Source organism: Rhinatrema bivittatum, chromosome 16, assembly GCF_901001135.1.
Source record: "Rhinatrema bivittatum chromosome 16, aRhiBiv1.1, whole genome shotgun sequence".
Taxonomy (NCBI): domain Eukaryota; kingdom Metazoa; phylum Chordata; class Amphibia; order Gymnophiona; family Rhinatrematidae; genus Rhinatrema; species Rhinatrema bivittatum.
This window is the reverse complement of record NC_042630.1, coordinates 6,123,629-6,141,696: the sequence shown is the minus strand read 5'-3', so window position 1 is coordinate 6,141,696 and position 18,068 is coordinate 6,123,629. Positions and strand designations below refer to the sequence as shown.

Sequence of the window (18,068 nt, the reverse complement as noted above, 5' to 3'; positions counted from 1 at the left end):
GGTGCTGCCCCCGATCTCTGCAAGCAGGAGGAAGGAGGCTTCTGACTGTGCTGGCAGGTGAAGGGAGGCGAGAAAAACAAGGGGATGCTGGAAGAAAAGGGGAGAGGGATATCCTGTGCCCTTGAGCAGGGAGTGCGGTGCCACAGCTGGGGCCGGGCAGTGGGGATGCCAATTTCAGCTTTTGCACAGGATGCCATTTGGCCTAGAGCCGGTCCTGTACACAGCACTGTACGCAGACACACAGGCTGATGCACTACAACACGCCAAAACCGTGCATCCAAACTGGGCGCCCGATTTTCCTAACGCGCGCCCACCCACCTCTCCCGGGCGCGCGATGCAGAAGGCAAACGATCCGCAGCGTTAAAAAGGAGGCGTCGGGGGAAATTGTGCGTCCCTGGCGCCTCCCCGGAGAAGTGGCGGAGCGCGGGTGAGGAAAAGCGACTCTCCTGACCTGACTGCCGGCAAGACGGGGGTTTTTTTTTTTAACATTTTTAACCTTCCTCCATTTCTCGGTTCCTCTGACCTAATATCGCCAGGGTGTTCAGTCGGAGGAGCTACGGAAAAGCAGTAACTTTAGAGGCTGCGGAGCGGGCGTTCATTTCCGAGATTTAATTTTTTGTAATACAAGGGGGGGTAATAACTAAAACAGCCTCATGATCGGCATGAATTAAGCGCCTCTGGCCTGGCGCTGGTCCCCTTTATTGCACGGGGGGCTGTGGATGCGCGTCCAGGCTGAGACAGACTCTGCAAAGGACTGCGGAGGGAGTCATCCGCGCCTGCTCTGTCAGGTTGCGTGGGGGTCGCCAAACTCATGCAAAGAGGGGGAAACGGGAAGCAGTGCAAAGGGCAGGAGAGCGCCTCCCCGCTGGCCCCGCCCTCTCCGGCTGGGAAGTCCCTCCAGCCCCACTTTCACTTTCTCTTCGGGGACTCCTTACTGAGCCACGGGTGAGAGACAGCGAGGAGAGGTCCCCCCCGTCGCTTTCATCTGCCCCGGGCACAGGATGGCGGCGCTGCCAGTGAGGGCCGAGGCCAAGGAGAAGGTGAGAGAGGGAGGAGGGAACCCCCGAGGCAGCAGGAGCCAGGGGCATCCCCCAGAGGAAAGGTTCCACGGATCAGGGGAAGGGGGAGCAGACAGGCAAAGGGAGGGAGGGGTCACAGACGAGCAGGGGTCTGCAGAGCAGGGGTGGCCAGCTCCGCGCCCCCGGAGCCACAAACAGGATGAACAGGCGGGAGATGTATCTCCTGCCTATTCACCGTGGATATCCGGGAAAAGGGACCTCTTTGTGGCCCTCCAGGACCAGAATTGGCCACCCCTGGGGGGGGCGGAGGGGGATCCAGGGGTAGGTCAAGGCAATCTGCTGCCTGGGGGGGGGGGGGAGTGGGATGGTGCACGCTCTGCCACCCCCAGACTCGCCGGGGCAGGACGTGCTCAGCACGCCGGGGTCTCCTCTTTCTTTGCCATTTTCTGCGCAGAAGGAAAGGTGGAGGAGACCCTGGGGGGGGGGGGGGGGGGGGGATTCTGCGCTTCGTGGCAGGGCACAGTTCCCCCGGGACTATCCACCTTTGGAGGGGGAGGGGGGGCCAGTTTTTTGCGGCCGCCTCACCCTGCCTCATTATAGAGCCGCCCCTGCAGGGGTCTGGACACCGGTGTGAGGGAAGCGAGGATGCAGGGAAGCTGACACTGACCAATGGATATGAAATATGAACCCATCAAGTGAATGTAATCCTTACCTATGACATTCATGTCACTTTGTAAAGCGTTGTGACCTTCACTTGGAACGACCGCACATAAATATGGCTAAATAAATAAATAAATCTGTTAGGAGGTTCTGGGGGCCCCACAGAAAAAAGGAAGACTTCAGTTTTTTTAGCTGCTGTGTTTTTCCTGCTCTCCCGTGCACAACCGAGGAAGCGGCAGGTTCACGCGTCCCCGCCCCCCAGGGTCCCCCTCACAGGTCTTCCCACACCACAGCTCTGCATTTCAGGAAAGCTCTGCAAGTCACTGCCAGCGGCTCCCACGGCCAACAGCAGAGCCAAGAACGCAGGAAAGTCTGAGGCGTAGACAGAAGCGAGAAGCGCCAATTCCCAGTGGTCCATGACAGACGGATGGGAGCCAGGACAGAGGGACACATCCAGGATAGAATAACACCTGGAGGAGCAGGGAAGCAGGACAGAGAGATACATCCAGGACACAATAACACCTGGAGGAGGGAAGGACAGAGAGATACATCCAGGATAGAATAACACCTGGAGGAGCAGGGAAGCAGGACAGAGATGCATCCAGGATAGAATAACACCTGGAAGAGGGAAGGACAGAGAGATACATCCAGGATAGAATAACACCTGGAGGAGGGAAGGACAGAGAGATACATCCAGGATAGAATAACACCTGGAGGAGGGAAGGACAGAGAGATACATCCAGGATAGAATAACACCTGGAGGAGCAGGGAAGCAGGACAGAGATGCACCCAGGATAGAATAACACCTGGAGGAGCAGGGAAGCAGGACAGAGATGCACCCAGGATAGAATAACACCTGGAGGAGCAGGGAAGCAGGACAGAGAGATACATCCAGGACACAATAACACCTGGAGGAGGGAAGGACAGAGAGATACATCCAGGATAGAATAACACCTGGAGGAGCAGGGAAGAAGGACAGAGAGATACATCCAGGACACAATAACACCTGGAGGAGGGAAGGACAGAGAGATACATCCAGGATAGAATAACACCTGGAGGAGCAGGGAAGCAGGACAGAGATGCATCCAGGATAGAATAACACCTGGAGGAGCAGAGAAAAAGGACAGAGAGATACATCCAGGACACAATAACACCTGGAGGAGGGAAGGACAGAGAGATACATCCAGGATAGAATAACACCTGGAGGAGCAGAGAAAAAGGACAGAGAGATACATCCAGGACACAATAACACCTGGAGGAGGGAAGGACAGAGAGATACATCCAGGATAGAATAACACCTGGAGGAGCAGGGAAGCAGGACAGAGATGCATCCAGGATAGAATAACACCTGGAAGAGGGAAGGACAGAGAGATACATCCAGGATAGAATAACACCTGGAGGAGGGAAGGACAGAGAGATACATCCAGGACAGAATAACACCTGGAGGAGCAGGGAAGCAGGACAGAGAGATGCATCCAGGATAGAATAACACCTGGAGGAGCAGGGAAGCAGGACAAAGAGGTACATCCAGGATAGAATAACACCTAGGGAAGCAGGACAGAGAGATACATCCAGGATAGAATAACACCTGGAGGAGCAGGGAAGCAGGACAGAGAGATACATCCAGGATAGAATAACACCTAGGGAAGCAGGACAGAGAGATGCATCCAGGATAGAATAACACCTGGAGGAGCAGGGAAGCAGGACAAAGAGATACATCCAGGATAGAATAACACCTAGGGAAGCAGGACAGAGAGATACATCCAGGATAGAATAACACCTGGAGGAGCAGGGAAGCAGGACAGAGAGATACATCCAGGACAGAATAACACCTGGAGGAGCAGGGAAGCAGGACAGAGAGATGCATCCAGGATAGAATAACACCTGGAGGAGCAGGGAAGCAGGACAAAGAGGTACATCCAGGATAGAATAACACCTAGGGAAGCAGGACAGAGAGATACATCCAGGATAGAATAACACCTGGAGGAGGGAAGGACAGAGAGATATATCCAGGATAGAATAACACCTGGAGGAGCAGGGAAGCAGGACAAAGAGGTACATCCAGGATAGAATAACACCTGGAGGAGCAGGGAAGCAGGACAGAGAGATGCATCCAGGATAGAATAACACCTGGAGGAGCAGGGAAGCAGGACAGAGAGATGCATCCAGGATAGAATAACACCTGGAGGAGCAGGGAAGCAGGACAAAGAGGTACATCCAGGATAGAATAACACCTAGGGAAGCAGGACAGAGAGATACATCCAGGATAGAATAACACCTGGAGGAGGGAAGGACAGAGAGATACATCCAGGATAGAATAACACCTGGAGGAGCAGGGAAGCAGGACAGAGAGATACATCCAGGATAGAATAACACCTGGAGGAGGGAAGGACAGAGAGATATATCCAGGATAGAATAACACCTGGAGGAGCAGGGAAGCAGGACAAAGAGGTACATCCAGGATAGAATAACACCTGGAGGAGCAGGGAAGCAGGACAGAGAGATGCATCCAGGATAGAATAACACCTGGAGGAGCAGGGAAGCAGGACAGAGAGATGCATCCAGGATAGAATAACACCTGGAGGAGCAGGGAAGCAGGACAAAGAGGTACATCCAGGATAGAATAACACCTAGGGAAGCAGGACAGAGAGATACATCCAGGATAGAATAACACCTGGAGGAGGGAAGGACAGAGAGATACATCCAGGATAGAATAACACCTGGAGGAGCAGGGAAGCAGGACAGAGAGATACATCCAGGATAGAATAACACCTGGAAGAGCAGGGAAGCAGGACAGAGAGATACATCCAGGATAGAATAACACCTGGAGGAGCGGGGAAGCAGGACAGAGAGATGCATCCAGGATAGAATAACACCTGGAGGAGCAGGGAAGCAGGACAAAGAGGGTACATCCAGGATAGAATAACACCTAGGGAAGCAGGACAGAGAGATACATCCAGGATAGAATAACACCTGGAGGAGGGAAGGACAGAGATATATCCAGGATAGAATAACACCTGGAGGAGCAGGGAAGCAGGACAGAGAGATACATCCAGGATAGAATAACACCTGGAGGAGCAGGGAAGCAGGACAAAGAGGTACATCCAGGATAGAATAACACCTGGAGGAGCAGGGAAGCAGGACAGAGAGATACATCCAGGATAGAATAACACCTGGAAGAGCAGGGAAGCAGGACAGAGAGATACATCCAGGATAGAATAACACCTGGAGGAGCAGGGAAGCAGGACAGAGAGATGCATCCAGGATAGAATAACACCTGGAGGAGCAGGGAAGCAGGACAAAGAGGTACATCCAGGATAGAATAACACCTAGGGAAGCAGGACAGAGAGATACATCCAGGATAGAATAACACCTGGAGGAGGGAAGGACAGAGATATATCCAGGATAGAATAACACCTGGAGGAGCAGGGAAGCAGGACAGAGAGATACATCCAGGATAGAATAACACCTGGAGGAGCAGGGAAGCAGGACAAAGAGGTACATCCAGGATAGAATAACACCTGGAGGAGCAGGGAAGCAGGACAAAGAGGTACATCCAGGATAGAATAACACCTAGGGAAGCAGGACAGAGAGATACATCCAGGATAGAATAACACCTGGAGGAGGGAAGGACAGAGAGATACATCCAGGATAGAATAACACCTGGAGGAGCAGGGAAGCAGGACAGAGAGATACATCCAGGACAGAATAACACCTGGAGGAGGGAAGGACAGAGAGATACATCCAGGATAGAATAACACCTGGAGGAGGGAAGGACAGAGAGATACATCCAGGATAGAATAACACCTGGAGGAGCAGGGAAGCAGGACAGAGAGATACATCCAGGATAGAATAACACCTGGAGGAGGGAAGGACAGAGAGATACATCCAGGATAGAATAACACCTGGAGGAGGGAAGGACAGAGAGATACATCCAGGATAGAATAACACCTGGAGGAGCAGGGAAGCAGGACAGAGAGATACATCCAGGATAGAATAACACCTGGAAGAGCAGGGAAGCAAGACAGAGAGATACATCCAGGATAGAATAACACCTGGAGGAGCAGGGAAGCAGGACAGAGAGATACATCCAGGATAGAATAACACCTGGAGGAGCAGGGAAGCAGGACAGAGAGATACATCCAGGATAGAATAACACCTGGAGGAGCAGGGAAGCAGGACAGAGAGATACATCCAGGATAAACATCCAGGATAGAATACACCTGGAGAAGGGATGGACAGATGCATCTGTAACAGGGCCAGGCTGTAAACTCAGACTGAAGGGGATAATAGAAGTATAGATTTTGGGGAGAAGCGTGGATCATTTCAGCAACAATTTCCAAGGACCTGAACTCTGGGAATGATGAATGGATGAGAGGCTTATGGTGATTATTGCTGACTTACTCTTTCTTATAACTTCTGCAGGTGGATAAGTTTCGCAAGGAACTGTGTGCCGAGGTAAGACAGAGAGATATTACCTCACTCACCCAGGGAATCTCAGCTAGCCAGTGTACCCTAAAATTTCAATAGCATGTGCTTTCTCACAGCAGTGCCCCCTGTCAGCAGGATTCTGGTAGCATGAGTTGCCTCACAGCAGTGCCCCCTGTCAGCAGGATTCTGGTAGTGCGAGCTGCCTCACAGCAGTGCTCTGTGTCAGCAGGATTCTGGTAGTGCAGCTTCCTCACAGCAATGCCTCATGTCATCAGGGCTCTGGTAATGTGAGCTTCCTCACAGCAGTGCCCCCTGTCAGCAGGACTCGTAGTGTGAGCTTCCTTACAGCAGTACCCCCTGTCAGCAGGGCTCTGGTAGCATGAGCTGCCTCATAGCAGTGCCCTCTGTCAGAAGGACTCTGGTAGCGTGAGCTGCCTCACAGCAGTGCCCCCTGTCAGCAGGACTCTGGTAGCGTGAGCTGCCTCACAGCAGTGCCCCTGTCAGCAGGACTCTGGTAATGTGAGCTTCCTCACAGCAGTGCCCCCTGTCAGCAAGGCTTTGGTAATGTGAGCTTCCTCACAGCAGTGCCCCCTGTCAGCAGGACTCTGGTAATGTGAAGTTCCTCACAGCAGTGCCCCCTGTCTGCAGGGCCCTGGTAATGTGAGCTTCCTCACAGCAGTGCCCGCTGTCTGCAGGACTCTGGTAATGTGAGCTTCCTCACAGCAGTGCCCCCTGTCAGCAGGGCCCTGGTAATGTGAAGTTCCTCACAGCAGTGCCCCCTGTCTGCAGGACTTTTGTAATGTGAAGTTCTTCACAGCAGTGCCCCCTGGCTGCAGGACTCTGGTAATGTGAGCTTCCTCACAGCAGTGCCCTCTGTCAGCAGGACTCTGGTAATGTGAAGTTCCTCACAGCAGTGCCCCCTGTCTGCAGGGCCCTGGTAATGTGAGCTTCCTCACAGCAGTGCCCCCTGTCAGCAGGGCCCTGGTAATGTGAAGTTCCTCACAGCAGTGCCCCCTGTCAGCAGGGCCCTGGTAATGAGAGCTTCCTCACAGCAGTGCCCCCTGTCAGCAGGGTCCTGGTAATGAGAGCTGCCTCACAGCAGTGCCCCCTATCTGCAGGGCCCTGGTAATGAGAGCTTCCTCACAGCAGTGCCCCCTGTCAGCAGGACTCTGGTAATGTGAGCTTCCTCACAGCAGTGCCCCCTGTCAGCAGGGCCCTGGTAATGAGAGCTGCCTCACAGCAGTGCCTCCTGTCTGCAGGGCCCTGGTAATGAGAGCTTCCTCACAGCAGTGCCCCCTGTCAGCAGGGCCCTGGTAATGTGAGCTTCCTCACAGCAGGGCCCCCTGTCAGCAGGACTCTGGTAATGTGAGCTTCCTCACAGCAGTGCCCCCTGACAGCAGGGCCCTGGTAATGTGAGCTTCCTCACAGCAGGGCCCCCTGTCAGCAGGACTCTGGTAATGTGAGCTTCCTCACAGCAGTGCCCCCTGTCAGCAGGGCCCTGGTAATGTGAGCTTCCTCACAGCAGTGCCCCCTGTCAGCAGGACTCTGGTAATGTGAGCTTCCTCACAGCAGTGCCCCCTGTCAGCAGGGCCCTGGTAATATGAGCTTCCTCACAGCAGTGCCCCCTGTCAGCAGGGCCCTGGTAATGTGAGCTTCCTCACAGCAGTGCCCTGTCTCAGACGCCCCTGACAGCGTGAGCCCTTCTCTGCTTTTCTTTCTCAATTCTTCCGGTTTCTGTGTTTTGCAGGCCGAGAGCCTCGTTGGAAGTCACTTTCCTCAGAAGATTCTGGAACTGGATGGGTTTCTGAAGGTACCGCGGGTGGGGGGTGGCCGCCCCTCGGGGTGTGATTGGGGGTTGGGGGAGGGGGTTGCGGGACTCCTGTTACTAATTCCCCCGGTCCTGGCTTGCAGGAGAAGGAGCTGAACCTCCCGGACCCGTCGGTGCTGAGGGCCGAGCTCGACATCCCCATCCCAGACCCGGAGAAGGAGAAGGAGAAGGAGAGAAAGAAGAAGGAGGAGGTGCGGAGGGGAACCGGCCCCCCCGCCCAGGAACAGACTCGGGGAGCGGGAGCGCTGTAAAGGCGCTGGGTGGAGGGCAGGAGCGGCAGCTGGGGAGCGAGGGGGCTGGAGCAGCCTGCAGGGAAAGCTGAAAGCATTTCGGCCTCATTTTAAACACTTTTCTATTTCTTGCTCCGCAGAAGGAGAAGGAAGGGAAGAAGAAGGACGAGGAGGAGGAGAATGGTGAGAGGTGGAATTGTCTCCCCGCAGGGCTCCCCGGTTCTGTAGGGCGACAGCACCGTGGGGGTGGAGGGGTTGCACATTCCCCTTCACCTCTTGCACCTCGGCCTGGCCCTTGACACTCAGCCGAGACTCCTTCCGCCCGGCTCTGTAAATCCGGTTTCTAACGGAGAAATTATTTTTGTTATTCCCTTCTCAGCACCCCCATGCGGGCCCGTCAGCTGCAACGAGAGAATCGTAGCTCTGCTGAACCGGGTGAAACCCGAAATCAGGGAGGTGAAAGAAAAGCTGAACCTGGTAAGCGCAGCCCCTTACCCCCAACGCCCCAAGGTCTGGCTACGCGGGGGAGAGGAGGAGGAGGACCAGGGACGTATGGGTTGGCTGGGAATAGGCTCCGCATGCCTCTCTGCCTCTGCCCTCTTCAGGCAGACTCCCTCCCTCCCTCCATGCATCCCGAGCTTCCCCTCCTCTCAAATCCAAGACGTCATAACTCTGAGTTTTTCACCCCAGGTCTCCATGTGGGTGCAGCTGCAGGTCCCCAAAATTGAAGACGGAAATAACTTTGGGGTGGCCGTACAGGTAGGCAATGTCTGTCTGTCCCTCTGTGTCCTCCGTGTTGGCAGGAATGATATTGCTTTGTCATCCCTAAGTGTCCCTTTTACCCCTCGATCATCTAACGGTCCAACTGACTCCCTCACAGGCTTTTTACCTCAAATGTGCCTGAAAAAGTTTATTTTATGAGTTTTGGCTTCCATGGCAGCTTCTTTTCAAGTTCTCTCTTCGCCTTCCTTATCAATGCTTTGCATCTGACTTGCCCGTGCTTATGCTGCTTCCTGTTTTTTTCATTGGGGTCCCGAAGAAAAGAGGAAACAGCATAAGCACGGGCAAGTTATCTGCAAAGCATTGATAAGGAAGGTAAAGAGAGAATTTGAAAAGAAGCTGCCATGGAAGCCAAAACTCATAAAATAAACTTTTTCAGGCACATGTGAGGTAAAAAGCCTGTGAGGGAGTCGGTTGGACCGTTAGATGATCGAGGGGTAAAAGGGACACTTAGAGAAGATAAGGCCATCGCAGAAAGATTAAATTAATTCTTTGCTTCGCTATTCAGAAATTATATTCAAAGGTGATGATTCGGAAGAACTGAAACAAATCTCATTGAACCTGGAAGATGTACCAGGGCAAATTGACAAACTAAAGAGTAGCAAATCATCTGGGCCAGATGGCATACATCCCAGAGTGCTGAAAGAACTGAGAAATGAAATTGCAGAACTACTAACAGTAATTTGAAACTATCATTAAAATTATCTATAGTAGCTGAAGACTGGACGGTTGCTAATGTAACGCCAATTTTTAAAAAGGGATCAAGGAGTGATGCAGGAAACTACGGACCAGTGAGTGAGATGTCTCTGCCAGGCAAAATGGTAGATGGAGAATAAAACAGAGAATATCCTAATGCCTCTGCATTGCTCCATGGTGCAACCTCATCTTGAGTATTGTGTGCAGTTCTGGTCACCACATCTCAGGAAAGAGATAGAAAAATTAGAAAAGGTACAGAGAAGGGGGACCAAGATGATAAAGGGGATGGAACGATTCCCCTAAGAAGAAAGGCTAAAGAGGTTAGGACTCTTCAGCTTGGAGGGGAGATATGATAGCGGTCTATAAAATAATGAGTGGAGTGGAACGAGTAAACGGAAATCGGTTGTTTACTCTTTCAAAAAGTACAAAGACCAAAGTACACACGATGAAGTTACTGGGTAATACATTTAAAACTGATAAGAGAAAATGTTTTTTTACTTAATGCATAATTAAGCTCTGGAATTTGTTGCCAGAGGGTGTGGTGAAAGATGTTAGCGTAGCTGGGTTTAAAGAAGGTTTGGACATTTCTGAGGGAAAAGTCCATTATTAAGATGGAGTTGGGGAAATTCATTGCTTATCCCTGGGATAAGCAGCCTGGAATCTCTCTACGCCTTGGGATCCTGCCAGTACTTGTAGACTGGATTGGCCACTGCTGGGAACAGGATGCTGGGCTTGATGGTCCCTTGGTCTGACCCAGCATGGCAATTTCTTATGTTCTTACACTAGGTATCCTCTTTCTCCTCCGCATATCCAACGTTGCTCTCTCTTCCTCTCGGTCTGTCTCTTTTCGAACTTTTGATGAGTCTTTTTTTTTCCCCCTTTCTTGATCTAGGAAAAAGTTTTTGAGTTGATGACAAACATGCGGACGAAACTGGAAGGATTCCAGACACAGATCTCAAAGTAAGGGCCTGGCGGCGGCTGGTGCCGTGTCAGGAAGGCGTGCGGGAAACCAATGCGTTCACAAAGTGAGGGAAGAGGAGGGAGCACTGTCAAAGAGCCGAGGGGAGGGGAGGGGAGCATCGGCGAGAAGCAGAGACGCGGGGGAGAGAGGGGGGGGGGCCAGCGGGGACACGGTGAAGGTAAGGCAAACAATGGTGGGACAGATTTAACGTGAGCCAGCGCAGTCCCTGCTGTCTCTTCTGCCTCCTGCAGGTATTTCTCCGAGAGGGGGGATGCCGTGGCGAAAGCCGCCAAGCAGCCGCACGTGGTGAGTAAAGAGTCCCCTCTCTTTCTAGCCCTTCCTGGGGCGCACGTTGCCGTACCTTCGTGGCCTCACTCCCGTTCCCGCCTTCCCTCCCCCCCCAGGGCGATTACCGGCAGCTGGTGCACGAGTTAGACGAGGCGGAATACGCCGAGATCCGGGCCATGGTCGCCGAGATCCAGAACGCTTACGTAAGTGATGCCAAGGGCCTTCGGCCACGAGCGGTGCCCGGGTTCTGGGGAGTCAGCCACTGCACTTATTCTTCTGCTGTTTCTGATTCCTCTCAGGCCATCCTGTACGACGTCGTCATGAAGAACTCGGACAAGATCAAGAAGCCCCGCAGCGAGACGAAGGCCCTCATCTACTGAACGGGCCTGTAATGCCGGAACCTACACCTCTAGCCACAGCAGCCACGGGATGGGGGACTGTTTTGCTCTTCAGTTCTATTCTTTTGATAAGTTTTTGTTTGGAAATAAAAAAAAAAAAGGCTATGCCAGAGACAATGCCACTGTTGTCTCTTTCCTGGTATTTAATTCTGCTGAGGTGAGTTGGGGGTGGGGGGAACACTGCACCGAGAGAGACTCACGTGTGGCGAGCAGAGGTACAGGGGACTGGGCTAAGAACAGTGGACATGCATCCTAGTTCTCTGGCTGGGCCAACATAATAAGAACTGTGCCTCTCCCCCCTTCCCACCATGGGTCACCAGGATAGAATGCCGTCACGGGCCTCTTTGGTTCTCCAGGATAGGATGCCCCATGGGTCTTCCTCCGATTCACCGGGATAAGGTGCCCCCCACGCACCCCTCTTGGAGTTTGGACACCTCCACCGATCTCTCTTTCATTCAGCATACGATGCCCGCATATGTTTCTCTATTTCACCAGGATAGAAGGTCCCCACAAGCCTCTCTATGGTACCCTGTGCTAGGACAACCTCACAGGCTAGGATGCCTCATGGGTGTTCTCTATGCTATCCTAGGATAGGGACACGTTCCATGGTTCTCTCTATTGTACCCTAGGTTAGGATGCCCGCGTAGATCTTCTCTATGGTACCTTAAGATAGGGATGCCTCCCATGGTTCTCTCTATTGTACCCTAGGTTAGGATGCCCCTGTGGATCTTCTCTATAGTATCTTAAGATAGGGTCGCCTCCCATGGTTCTCTCTATTGTTCCCTAGGTTAGGATGCCCCTGTGGATCTTCTCCATGGTACCTTAAGATAGGGATGCTTTCCATGGTTCTCTCTATTGTACCCTAGGTTAGGATGCCCGCGTAGATCTTCTCTATAGTATCTTAAGATAGGGATGCCTTCCATGGTTCTCTCTATTGTACCCTAGGTTAGGATGCCCCTGTGGATCTTCTCTATGGTACCTTAAGATAGGGATGCTTTCCATGGTTCTCTCTATTGTATCCTAGGTTAGGATGCCCACGTAGATCTTCTCTATGGTACCTAAAGATAGGGACGCCTCCCATGGTTCTCTCTATTGTACCCTAGGTTAAGATGCCCCCATGGATCTTCTCTATGGTACCTAAAGATAGGGACGCCTCCCATAGTTCTCTCTATTGTACCCTAGGTTACGATGCCCCTGTGGATCTTCTCTATAGTATCTAAAGATAGGGACGCCTCCCATGGGTCTCTCTATTGTACCCTAGGTTAGGATGCCCCTGTGGATCTTCTCTATAGTATCTTAAGATAGGGACGCCTCCCATGGTTCTCTCTATTGTACCCTAGGTTAAGATGCCCCCATGGATCTTCTCTATGGTACCTAAAGATAGGGACGCCTCCCATGGTTCTCTCTATTGTACCCTAGGTTACGATGCCCCTGTGGATCTTCTCTATGGTACCTAAAGATAGGGACGCCTCCCATGGTTCTCTCTATTGTACCCTAGGTTAGGATGCCCGCGTAGATCTTCTCTATGGTACCTTAAGATAGGGACGCCTCCCATGGTTCTCTCTATTGTACCCTAGGTTAAGATGCCCCCATGGATCTTCTCTATGGTACCTAAAGATAGGGATGCCTCCCATGGTTCTCTCTATTGTACCCTAGGTTACGATGCCCCTGTGGATCTTCTCTATAGTATCTAAAGATAGGGACGCCTCCCATGGTTCTCTCTATTGTACCCTAGGTTACGATGCCCCTGTGGATCTTCTCTATAGTATCTAAAGATAGGGACGCCTCCCATGGGTCTCTCTATTGTACCCTAGGTTACGATGCCCCTGTGGATCTTCTCTATAGTATCTAAAGATAGGGACGCCTCCCATGGGTCTCTCTATTGTACCCTAGGTTACGATGCCCCTGTGGATCTTCTCTATAGTATCTAAAGATAGGGACGCCTCCCATGGTTCTCTCTATTGTACCCTAGGTTAAGATGCCCCCATGGATCTTCTCTATAGTATCTAAAGATAGGGACGCCTCCCATGGGTCTCTCTATTGTACCCTAGGTTAGGATGCCCCTGTGGATCTTCTCTATAGTATCTAAAGATAGGGACGCCTCCCATGGGTCTCTCTATTGTACCCTAGGTTACGATGCCCCTGTGGATCTTCTCTATAGTATCTAAAGATAGGGACGCCTCCCATGGGTCTCTCTATTGTACCCTAGGTTACGATGCCCCTGTGGATCTTCTCTATAGTATCTAAAGATAGGGACGCCTCCCATGGTTCTCTCTATTGTACCCTAGGTTACGATGCCCCTGTGGATCTTCTCTATAGTATCTAAAGATAGGGACGCCTCCCATGGTTCTCTCTATTGTACCCTAGGTTACGATGCCCCTGTGGATCTTCTCTATAGTATCTAAAGATAGGGACGGCTCCCATGGGTCTCTCTATTGTATCCTAGGTTACGATGCCCCTGTGGATCTTCTCTATAGTATCTAAAGATAGGGACGCCTCCCATGGTTCTCTCTATTGTACCCTAGGTTAAGATGCCCCCATGGATCTTCTCTATAGTATCTAAAGATAGGGACGCCTCCCATGGGTCTCTCTATTGTACCCTAGGTTACGATGCCCCTGTGGATCTTCTCTATGGTACCTAAAGATAGGGATGCCTTCCATGGTTCTCTCTATTGTACCCTAGGTTAGGATGCCCCTGTGGATCTTCTCTATAGTATCTAAAGATAGGGACGCCTCCCATGGTTCTCTCTATTGTACCCTAGGTTACGATGCCCCTGTGGATCTTCTCTATAGTATCTAAAGATAGGGACGCCTCCCATGGGTCTCTCTATTGTACCCTAGGTTACGATGCCCCCATGGATCTTCTCTATAGTATCTAAAGATAGGGACGCCTCCCATGGGTCTCTCTATTGTACCCTAGGTTAGGATGCCCCTGTGGATCTTCTCTATAGTATCTAAAGATAGGGACGCCTCCCATGGGTCTCTCTATTGTACCCTAGGTTACGATGCCCCCATGGATCTTCTCTATAGTATCTAAAGATAGGGACGCCTCCCATGGGTCTCTCTATTGTACCCTAGGTTAGGATGCCCCTGTGGATCTTCTCTATAGTATCTAAAGATAGGGACGCCTCCCATGGGTCTCTCTATTGTACCCTAGGTTACGATGCCCCTGTGGATCTTCTCTATAGTATCTAAAGATAGGGACGCCTCCCATGGGTCTCTCTATTGTACCCTAGGTTAAGATGCCCCCATGGATCTTCTCTATAGTATCTAAAGATAGGGACGCCTCCCATGGGTCTCTCTATTGTACCCTAGGTTAGGATGCCCCTGTGGATCTTCTCTATAGTATCTAAAGATAGGGACGCCTCCCATGGGTCTCTCTATTGTACCCTAGGTTAAGATGCCCCCATGGATCTTCTCTATGGTACCTTAAGATAGGGACGCCTCCCATGGTTCTCTCTATTGTACCCTAGGTTACGATGCCCCTGTGGATCTTCTCTATGGTACCTTAAGATAGGGATGCTTTCCATGGTTCTCTCTATTGTATCCTAGGTTAGGATGCCCACGTAGATCTTCTCTATGGTACCTAAAGATAGGGACGCCTCCCATGGGTCTCTCTATTGTATCCTAGGTTACGATGCCCCTGTGGATCTTCTCTATAGTACCTAAAGATAGGGACGCCTCCCATGGGTCTCTCTATTGTACCCTGGACTGGGAAGTCCCCATGGGTCTCTCTCTAGTTCAGTAGGATTGAATGCTCCCATGACTCTCTCTGTAGCTCACCAGGAAAGGTCGCCCCTGTGGGTCTCACTGGGACAGGACACCCTTGCAGCTCTCTCTCTCTGGTCTGACAGGAAAAGACACCCTGCAGATCTCGCTTTGGTTTATGACATTAATCACCCGTATGCTTGAAAGAAGTTATCACTGTTCAATGTAAATCAATGAGACGCTGATTAAATGTTTAATCTCAAATATGCGGAAACTCAGCAACCAGTAAGAATTATCTAGTTCCTTCCCACTGGCCAATCAGAACCAAAATAACTTTCCAAATAGTTCCCACTGACCAGAGACCCAGGAAGCGAGCTGGGGTCCTGGCTTTATGTCAGCCTTACTGGCCAATGAAACCTCATGTCTACTTGTTCCATTTTTATTTTTGGATTTTTCAAATAGTGCTCAAGGCAGCTTACAGCATTATTAGAATTCAGATACAATAAGTCCCTGCCCAAAAGAGCTTACAATCTAAGTGGGTACCTGAGACAATGGGAGATAAAAGTAACTTGCCCAAGGGCGCCAGACGTGTCACTGTGGGGAGGAAGGGTCCATTGGCGTCACGTCTATCCCGTGCTCCCATTGGCTGTTGAGGTGAGCTGGGCTATCTCTGCGTTGATGCCTTGATTGGTCCAGTCCTTCCTGATGTCATCCAAGTGGGCATCAAAATCCACCAGTCGTCTGTACGCCTTGGACTCCAGCAGCACTTTCACCACGTTGCGCATCTCCTCCCAGTTCCGCCACATAACCCTGGAAATGCAAAGGGAAACCGATCACCGGGAAAGCGACAACATCCAGTGCTGCATGTTGCCACGCCGGGGACCTTGGTTTGTGTCTTTGGGGAAGGACTGTGGCTGCATTGGCTTGGCTGCACGGAAAGAGAACTATGGGGAGGGGGGTGGAGAAGATACTCCCGGCCACAGAGGCCTTTCCCAACTGAGCTGGAGGTCCAAAAGGAGGAGGAATAAACTGCTGAGCCGCTTATAAATCCCACCCTGTCACCAAGTTACTCTCTCAAGCAAAGGAGAGTCACCATGGCCCCCCAGAACCTATTCTGCAGTCACTCACAGATTCTTGTCCTTGGGTATCCACCGTCTGTCCTTCTGCTGTAGAACAATGACTGGAGGGACCCCGGCATTCACAGAGAGACTACGGTTGTCCAGCTGAGAAGAGAGAGAGGAGAATCTCCAGGGATGAGAGAACAATTCCTGCCCCTGCCTGTGTCATTATAAAGGAGAAACATAATATTTTCTCCTCACCATTATTAAAACAGCATCTTCAAAATACTCAGAGACTCGGCCAGCTATCCGGACAGCAGCAGTGCTGGGACTGAGAAGGAGACCATGAGAGGGGATGAGTATAAAAGGGGGTATCTGTATCTGTGTGTATCAGACAACACCATGTGTGCTTGTGTTTGTGTGCTGGTGTCAACAAGCTCCTGCAGTGCACTCACCTTTTCTCATCCAAGCTGGAATTAGCCTGGTAATAACCAGCCAGGACTCGACCATCTTCCTTCTCTGCACGCCACAGGTCGATCTGCTCAAGAAGGGAAGACACAGATTAGTACCCAGCGGTAAGATGGGGAGTGAGACAGGAGACAGCATGCCATAGAGGAAAGGGGAACTGGTCTAGAGCTTCAATAAGGGTGGAGAGCAGGAGTTAAAGTCAGGCCGAGAATACCCTTCACAGTACCTGGCTGAGTGCCACCTCCAGCGGGAGGGAGAGAGGCAGGAGACCGTGGGAGAGGGGGACGCAGTCCGTCAGGTATAAGCAGCCCGTCTGGCTGCCTCCGTATCCCAACAAGACTCCGTTCACTGCCATGTGTGGGTAGCGAGCTGCATGCAGGCACATCTTCACATAGGCCCGCATGGAGATTTCCACCTCGCACATCTCTCCAGAGGCAGGGAGTCAACCTGGCCGTGGAGAAGAAAAAGAGGTGGTAGTAGCAGGGCAAGGACTTTGCCTATTCATCATCTCCATAGGAAACACCTAAAATCTGCAATCGCTTTCTCTCCATGTGCCTCAATTCTAATCCCCAGCACTGTCACCGACTCTGTGTATGACCCTGCCTGAGTGACTTTATTTCCCTGTGCTTCTGCTCTAAACCCTAGCTCTGTCACTGGCTCTCTGTGTGAGACCCCAGGGGGAGCTCTAATCCCCGGTTTGTCACTGTGTGTGACCCTAGAGCAGTCATTTTGCCCTCTTTTATCTATTTATCACTGCACAATAACAGCATAGGTTCTATTTATTGTTTGGGATCTGGCCAGGCACTTGCATCCTGGATTGGCCACAGCTGGAAACAGGCTGCTGGGCTTGATGGACCTGTGCTCTGAGCCAGTATGGTGAATTTTCTTCTGTCCCTGTGCTCTAATCCCTCGCTCTGTCATTGTATGACCCTAGCAGAGTTATTTTTATTTCCCCTGTGCCTCAGTTCTAATCCCAGACTCTCTGTGGGTGATCCTGGGGGAGTTACTTTATTTTCTTGGAGCTCCATGACCTGATATCAGTATTTAGCATGTTAGTATTCATTAACAGATGCAAATTTGTATTATTCGCATTAGTATATTTTTAGTTTTATTATTAAAATGCTAGTCGTATTATGCATTATGTACGGTTACGGTTACGTTTGCATTACTATGCATATATTTTTTTACATTAATTTTTCTGCTACATAATATATCATCATGCTCCTTAGATCTAATTACTATCTATTCTATATTATTATATACACCCTGCTAATCTGAGGCCGGAAATGACGTCAACACCGTCCGCCCTGCTCCGCAGCTCCGACTGGACTCTGGCCTCAACCAGACCCAACGAGCGAAAAAAACAAACCGCCCACCTGCCGCGCGCCCGGCGGCGTTTGGTCGAGACAGATTCCACCCCCTTCCCCTCCGCTTTCCTGGAGCCACGCCTTCTTCGCGCAAAGCGCTCCGATTGGTAGACAGATCATGTGTCTGCGTTCGTCTATTCTTTCCCCGCCTGCCCTATTCTGATTGGGTAAAACCA

At 51.3% G+C, this 18,068-nt stretch overlaps 2 protein-coding genes across 4 annotated transcripts; one reads left to right on the top strand and one right to left on the bottom strand.

The window, feature by feature from the left end:
- The first annotated feature begins 886 nt into the window (after window positions 1-886).
- PSME1 (proteasome activator subunit 1) lies at window positions 887-11,413 on the top strand. The gene is made up of 11 exons (XM_029581190.1): window positions 887-1,040; window positions 6,105-6,137; window positions 7,858-7,920; window positions 8,022-8,129; window positions 8,309-8,351; window positions 8,548-8,645; window positions 8,859-8,927; window positions 10,537-10,604; window positions 10,857-10,911; window positions 11,010-11,096; window positions 11,193-11,413. Exons 1-11 carry the CDS (start codon window positions 1,002-1,004, stop codon window positions 11,271-11,273), a joined length of 744 nt encoding a protein of 247 aa, XP_029437050.1. The 5' UTR covers window positions 887-1,001; the 3' UTR covers window positions 11,274-11,413.
- Window positions 11,414-15,418: 4,005 nt separating this feature from the next.
- Window positions 15,419-18,031, bottom strand: EMC9 (ER membrane protein complex subunit 9). 3 transcript variants are annotated; one of them, XM_029581641.1, is made up of 6 exons: window positions 17,902-18,031; window positions 16,752-16,972; window positions 16,513-16,595; window positions 16,319-16,388; window positions 16,128-16,222; window positions 15,419-15,809 (listed from the first exon to the last, which is right to left on the bottom strand). In XM_029581641.1, exons 2-6 carry the CDS (start codon window positions 16,947-16,949, stop codon window positions 15,626-15,628), a joined length of 630 nt encoding a protein of 209 aa, XP_029437501.1. In that variant the 5' UTR covers window positions 16,950-16,972; window positions 17,902-18,031; the 3' UTR covers window positions 15,419-15,625. The 3 variants fall into 3 exon arrangements, with proteins under 3 accessions (XP_029437501.1, XP_029437500.1, XP_029437499.1); XM_029581639.1 differs by having other exon boundaries at window positions 15,429-15,809; window positions 17,791-17,913; XM_029581640.1 differs by lacking the exon at window positions 17,902-18,031 and having other exon boundaries at window positions 15,422-15,809; window positions 16,752-17,762.
- Between the last annotated feature and the right edge of the window lie 37 nt (window positions 18,032-18,068).